Raw genomic sequence first — 6,602 nt, forward strand, 5'->3', positions numbered from 1 at the left:
GCATTTAGTAACAAATAAAATGCTGATTTAAATTCGTCAACTGGTTCTCTATGAATCCAAACAATTCTTGGTTCAATTTCATCACTACACATTATATTGAAAAATGGAATTGGAGTCATAAAATGAGAAACACATTTCATTAAGAAGTATTGGTCTTCTTTTAATGGTTCTTCAATAGCAGACATTTTCATTTCATCTAAGATACCTTGGTATACAAGAGAAAAGTCTCTTTCAAAACATGATTTTCTATACTGTTCCCATCTTGGCATAGAAGTACCGAAAATATAAGTACATGCAAGAATTTCCATAAAGAATAATTCTTCTTCTGGAACTAACATATTATCCATATTATGGCATTTATTCATATCTTTACCGTCATTAGTAATTTGTCCAATAATCATTTCAGCAATATTTAAACGAGCTTGTTTACTCATTGTATGACTTCCTGGACATAAATGTTGATAAAAAAGTACTTTCTTTGAATGTGGATCACACCCAAGCATAGTATGTGTAAATGTTGATCCACTTCTTGGAAGTGCAACAATATAAATTGGTTTCTTTATTTCAACTTTCTTTAATTCTTCTCCTTCAAGGTATCGTTCTAAACAAAATCTTCCATAACAAGCAGTTTTAGCAACAGAACTTCTCATCATAACTTTAAATGATTCTGATTCTGTATCAGTACATCCAGCAAACATTTCATATAATGATTCTTTAAAGAATGGTGCTTCAAGACAATCATTAATTAACATAAACTTTGTTTTATATAATTCAGCATGAGAAGGGTCTTGTTGACATAAAAATCCAATTGCCATTTGTTTAACTTTAGCATAAATACCTTCAAACATTGGTCTTGGAATAAGTTCTCTATAATAAGGTGATTCTTTATTGATTTCATAATGATAAGGAACAGTATTAGGAAAAGACATGAATATTTAAATAATCTTTTCTTTCTTAGATTGAACTTTAAGTATTTGTCACTTTACCCTCGATTGAGCTCTTTCTTTTCATTATAGTTTTTTTATCATTTGGATTATCAACTTCCTATTTTTATTCTTTCATTTACAAGAAAATATAATCTTCTTTATTAATCTTTTGTTTTTATTATTATTTTTTTACTATTTTTTTCTTTCATTTGAAGAAAGTTCATTAATTCATTTTTTTTATTTTTAATTATAAAAAATTCAAAGAATGAATAAGTTTTCGAAAAATCTATTTCTTCTGAATTTTCTTTATTTCTTATCAAAAAAAAAATTAATATAAATAACACAAAATTATAAATAATATTTTGTTATTCATCACTTTCAACAATAATTAAGGGTGGAGAATTATTAGAATCAAGCTCAATTCTATCATTTCTAAATTTGTTCTTTTTCTTTCCAAAGATGAAGAAAATAACTCCTCCAATAACTACAGCAAAGATAATAAAGAATAAAAACTTTAAAATAAATGGTGATGATGATGGTAGTTCAACATGTCCTTGAATAAAAGGATTACAATTTATATAAGAATCACTTGATACTAATATTGATAAAATGTATTGATATTATAAAAGGAATGAAAAAAAAATGAAAGTTATAAAAAACAAACATTTGTACATAATCCATTTACCAAAACATTCAACATACAATCTACCAGTTTTTTTAATTTGATTTGTTGTATTGTCTATGAGATAAAGTTGAGGTAATTTTGTTTCTTGATTAAATAATTTTTTAGGACTAAACAAAAGATATTGAGGATCTCCTTTCCATTCAGAAACGTTTACTACCAAACCCAGTTTACTTTCTGGCTCAAAAACAAAACTCCCTTCAGGTCCTATTCTTATACAGGCAATAGTCCCTGCTCTACATTGAATACTACCGAGTAGTGTAGTAGTTGTTGAAGTAACTATATAAGCGTTATAACCCAAATCAATATTACTACCTTTTTCTATTATAACACCACTACTATTAGAAAAGAAGATTAAACGATTTATTTTTATTTTTATTCCAACAAGTGTAGTTCCTTTGAAGTAAAAATTATCATTTCCGATAATTGATGTTGTTTCTCTATTATTTAATGAGTTTAATAAAATAACGTTTTTTTCAAAAATAATTTCTCCTCCATCTACTGGAATAAGCATATTAATAATTATATTTGATGTAACTGTAATTTTTTTACCTTTAAAACTATTAAATGTCATGCTTTTTTTTGATTTAATAATACATTCTGTTATACAATTTATACCACCAACCATAGCATCATCAAAATAAAGAATAACAGGTTGAGACTCTTCAACAATCAATTCACAATCATTACAAGGACAATACTCTTCTCTATACTTAACTTTTGTACTACCAATGAATAATTCTTTTTGTCCATTTGAAATTATATGACATTGTTTGAATCCAGTAATTATTGGAATTCCATCTATTTTCACAACAACTTTATTGTTTGCAATAAGTTGAAGTGAAGAAGAGTTTATTAATTTAATTTCTGTGTTTGATTCAATAACTTTGAATGAATTAGCTGTGCTTCTATAATAAGTCTTAACGTTTAAACTATCAACTATTGTTGAATGAGTAATAAAGAATGTTTCTACTGGATGATTAACTTCAATAGTAGTATGGTTTAATGTCATCATAAATGATTTAACCATTCCACCATCTAATATAATTTTTGAATGACTTGCCGATAACATAGTAATAACAATTGGTTCAGTTATTTTTAGTTCACCATTCAAAAGAAAGATGCTATGAAATGATAGTGGATTATTAATTGTTGCTCTAGAAGAAGATATAAATACATTATTAATTACTTCTGAAATTATCACATTTTGATATGGATGTAATATTGAAACAATACTTCTTGAAGGAACAACACCAGAAGAAGGGTTGTAAATACTTGACGGTGTTAAGAAGGTAGTATAATCATATCCTTTATAAGAGTCAATTTGAGGAGGATATGGTGAGATAATTGATAATGTTCCACTATTAATAATATGAGTAAAATGAATTTTATCGGGGGATAAGATAGTGGCATACCCACTAATTTTTATTTCACCAAAAATTGGGGAAATAAGAATTGCAGTAATTATATCTAGTGAACACTGTTGACACCTGACATGTCCAATAAATGATTCAATAGTTAAATGTTGGTTTGAATTAAAATGAAATTCAAATGCACTAAATGAATCAACAATCGTTACTGGAACTTCAGAACTAATAACTAAAAATGCAATTGATGGTGGGTGGTGTAAAGTAACAAGTGAGGGTGATTGCAATGTAATAGTATAATTAACTAATGGTTGTGGACAAGTAAAATCTTCACTTTGTATATATACATTAGGATTACTTAAGTCAATGTCTTGTAATGGTGATTTAACAATGCACTCATGAGTTAAATAACATGGAATAAGACAAAGAAAAAGAATTAAAATAGGTCTCATTTGTTAGAAGAAATAATGATAAAGTTAGTTCAGTATTCTTTTAATAACATAAACTATAAATTTATAATAAAAAACTATTTACTTAATTTCTTATTATTTCAATAAAATAACTCTCTTTATAAATATTAAAAGGATGAAGTAACGAAAAAAATTTAATTATTCTATACTTTAAATAATTTATAAAATTACTTAGATATTTGTTTAACTGATAAAAGGAATAATAATTAATTAAATTTGACATAATTATTAACAACTTTAATTTGATATTTCTTTTAAATTAATAAAAGTAAGGAAAATGGAAATAAGAATTAAAAAATTGATTAAGAATTACAGCCCACAAAGTATTTAGAAATAAGACTTCTCATATCTTTTTTTACCAATTTAAATCAAACAATACCTTTTCTCTTTCATGAATTAAAAATTTGCTAATTAGTGATTGAAGGGACATACTTTATAAGGTATTTCAAAATAAAACAAATTACAAATGAATTGTTTATGTATCAAACATTTTATAATTAAGTTGACATTTAAGAATAATTAATCAAAAAATAAGATTTTCTTAAAAAGGAAGAAAAGTATTTACTTATTTTGTAAATTGACAATGTATTAAAAGTCTGATCCACCTACTGACGTTACCATCACTACTGTAAAAATAATAAAAATTACTGGCATTGTACACATAATAGTCTCAATAATAGAAAAAATAATCATAACAGTTCGTTTCATTCTGATTCTTTCACTTCTTGGCTTTCTAAAGATACACATCCAATTCATACATTGTAACAATGGAATAAATATACCTAAGATAAATAATATATTTGCTTTCTCAAATTGATGCCTTTCTTTATCATCATTTGAAGAAGATGATGACGATGATTTCTTCTTTTTCTTTTCTTCTGGAGAGGCTTGGTACACTGGTTGAGCAGGGGGAGGGTACATCCCTTGTTGAGGAGGAGGGTACATTCCTTGTTGTTGAGGAGGAGGGTACATTCCTTGTTGTTGAGGAGGAGGGTACATTCCTTGTTGTTGAGGAGGAGGGTACATTCCTTGTTGTTGAGGAGGTGGATACATTCCTTGTTGTTGGGGAGGAGGATACATTTGACTGTCAGGGATCATTGGAGGGTTATAAGTAGATTGTTGTTGATAATCCATAATGTGTTGAGAGAGTGATTAAAATAAGTTTGATAAAAGAACTTAAATATGCTTATTTTGCCTAAATTACTCTTTCAAGAAAATCCCTCTTTGAAAGAAGAATTTGGTTGAATAATAAAAATATAAGGAAAAATAATTATTTCTCTAAATTGTCTCTATCAAAGAGACATTTGATTTTCTTCTTTTTAATAACCAAAAATAGAATCATAGATTTATAACTAACAACTCTTACTTCTATATAATTTCTAGTTAAACATTGAAATATTCATAAATCTAACTTTTTTATTCTATTTTAAAAGAAGGGGTTATTTTTTATGACTTTTTCATATTTCTTGTATTTTTTCTAAAAATTTTTTTTTAAAAATTAACAAAAGAATTAACTTTAGAACAAAAATCATTTTTGATAGTAATTAAAGAAAAGAAATGTTAAAAATTATATACACGAACAGAGTTTTTTTTGTTAGAATAATTTCAGTTTTGTTATGAATCATTCAAAAAATAAGGTATTTATTAATTCTCTTACAACAGTATGTTATTACAAATGAGTGGACCGTACATAATTCACTTTAACCTTAACTAAAACTTTATAAAAGGAAAAATAAGCAGATGACTTACAAAATATATGATATGACTAAGCCGTTTAAGTTCCATGTTAGACCTTACTTCTAGCAGACTATTAAAGGGATTATTAGTGATCTTCCATCTCCTTAAACTGGTTTACTACTCCTCTAAGTGGTTATTTGAATAAACAGAAACTTTAAAAAAAAACTAAAAAAGACTTATATTAAATATAATGGAACAAAGTTTGATTTAAATGGTGTTGGAGTTTCAAATTTAGCTAAATACGGAAATGCCATTCAAGACGAGAACTATCTAGTCCCAATACTATTTGGTTATTCTTTACAGCTAATAGTGTTGGAATAGGAGAGGCACTTATAATTACTCAAGTTAGTCAACCAAGCACAGGAAGTACTTTATAATTTGGTTTCTCTTTGTACAGTCCTCTGGTTATTTCTGGAATGGGAAAGTTTGAAGTTATATTCTCTTCTGCATTTAGATAAATAAAAAAGTTTAATTTAATTTTTGTTATAAATAACATTATTCTACATATGTTTGTACCGTTAAAAGTATTAGTTCCCAAATAGGATGAAAGAATTAGTTTTAAAAAAATTAAGTCCTGTCAAAAGTCAACGATTTTAATAATGTCCTGTTCAAAAAATAATAAAAAATAATAAAATATACTATCAAAGCCCCCTAGTAAAAATATAAGTAAATAATTGGGTGCCAAGAGAGTAAACAAACGGGATAATAATTACAAAATCGGCATTCTCGAAGCTTCTATAGATAATTTAAGAATTTCACAATTAAGTATTAACTAAGAAATCCATAATTAATTTGTAAATGACAGTTCCCACTAAACTTGCTAGAAGATATTTGATAAAGTTAAACCAAATTGAACACTATGATAAAATTAAAAAATATTTAACTACTAGATCTCATTTCCATTATTTACTAAGTTGTTATGAAGAAGGTCCTAGTATAGTCACTCACTGTGTTCACATTTATGTCTGTTACTCAGCCCCTGTTATTCTATTCTCTAATTTACTTCATGGTGTTCATATAGATATTTGTAAAAGTTCACATCAGCAAAGTATTGCTTGTTTAAAGAAACTAGGTGATATTATGGATGAGTTGGGTGTGCCTCCCATTGATGTTGGAAAACCCCATCTTGCTGTTGAAAAAAACTATAATGTGAAAAGTCCTAGTGAACTATCTGCTTCTAAGTACAAGACCATGAGAGAAGTTAAATTGTTTAATCAAAGCTTTACTATAGAAAATTGTTATAAGCAAGATCTAATTGTTTATTATATTTTTGGTAAAGCAGGGGTAGGAAAAAGTAGGAAAGTATTTTCAATATTACAGTCTAGAGGTAAAGGTTTTCGCTTTGATCGTGTGAAATATTCTAATGGTTTCTGGTGTGGTGTTTCATTAGATGATTCTGTCACTACTTGCTGGTATGATA

At 26.9% G+C, this 6,602-nt stretch overlaps 3 protein-coding genes across 3 annotated transcripts in view, besides 8 other annotated features; all 3 read right to left on the reverse strand.

Moving 5' to 3' along the window:
• The window catches only part of EDI_057300 (uncharacterized protein), a gene marked incomplete at both ends in the record, with an annotated part of 1,113 nt that extends 184 nt beyond the window's left edge, over positions 1–929 (reverse strand). The window contains one exon of the mRNA XM_001733226.1: positions 1–929. This exon is cut by the window's left edge and continues 184 nt beyond it. Coding sequence (XP_001733278.1) covers positions 1–929 — 929 coding nt within the window.
• Positions 930–998: 69 nt separating this feature from the next.
• Positions 999–1,137: a microsatellite.
• Positions 1,138–1,148: 11 nt separating this feature from the next.
• Positions 1,149–1,185: a sequence feature (AT_rich).
• Positions 1,186–1,244: 59 nt separating this feature from the next.
• Positions 1,245–1,290: a sequence feature (AT_rich).
• Position 1,291: 1 nt separating this feature from the next.
• Positions 1,292–3,427, reverse strand: EDI_057410 (uncharacterized protein; the record flags this gene model as incomplete). Its single annotated transcript, XM_001735063.1, has 2 exons — positions 1,292–1,521; positions 1,591–3,427. The coding sequence occupies 2 exons, from the start codon at positions 3,425–3,427 to the stop codon at positions 1,292–1,294; spliced, it is 2,067 nt and encodes a 688-aa protein (XP_001735115.1).
• Positions 3,428–3,465: 38 nt separating this feature from the next.
• Positions 3,466–3,713: a sequence feature (AT_rich).
• A 320-nt stretch (positions 3,714–4,033) lies between these two features.
• Positions 4,034–4,579, reverse strand: EDI_057420 (uncharacterized protein; the record flags this gene model as incomplete). The annotated part of the gene is made up of 1 exon (XM_001735064.1): positions 4,034–4,579. The coding sequence occupies one exon, from the start codon at positions 4,577–4,579 to the stop codon at positions 4,034–4,036; it is 546 nt and encodes a 181-aa protein (XP_001735116.1).
• A 335-nt stretch (positions 4,580–4,914) lies between these two features.
• Positions 4,915–4,947: a sequence feature (AT_rich).
• Positions 4,948–5,636: 689 nt separating this feature from the next.
• Positions 5,637–5,675: a sequence feature (AT_rich).
• A 117-nt stretch (positions 5,676–5,792) lies between these two features.
• Positions 5,793–5,820: a sequence feature (AT_rich).
• Positions 5,821–6,044: 224 nt separating this feature from the next.
• Positions 6,045–6,065: a sequence feature (AT_rich).
• Between the last annotated feature and the right edge of the window lie 537 nt (positions 6,066–6,602).

Source organism: Entamoeba dispar, genomic scaffold, assembly GCF_000209125.1.
Source record: "Entamoeba dispar SAW760 scf_1105229458863 genomic scaffold, whole genome shotgun sequence".
Classification (NCBI taxonomy): Eukaryota; Evosea; order Mastigamoebida; family Endamoebidae; genus Entamoeba; species Entamoeba dispar.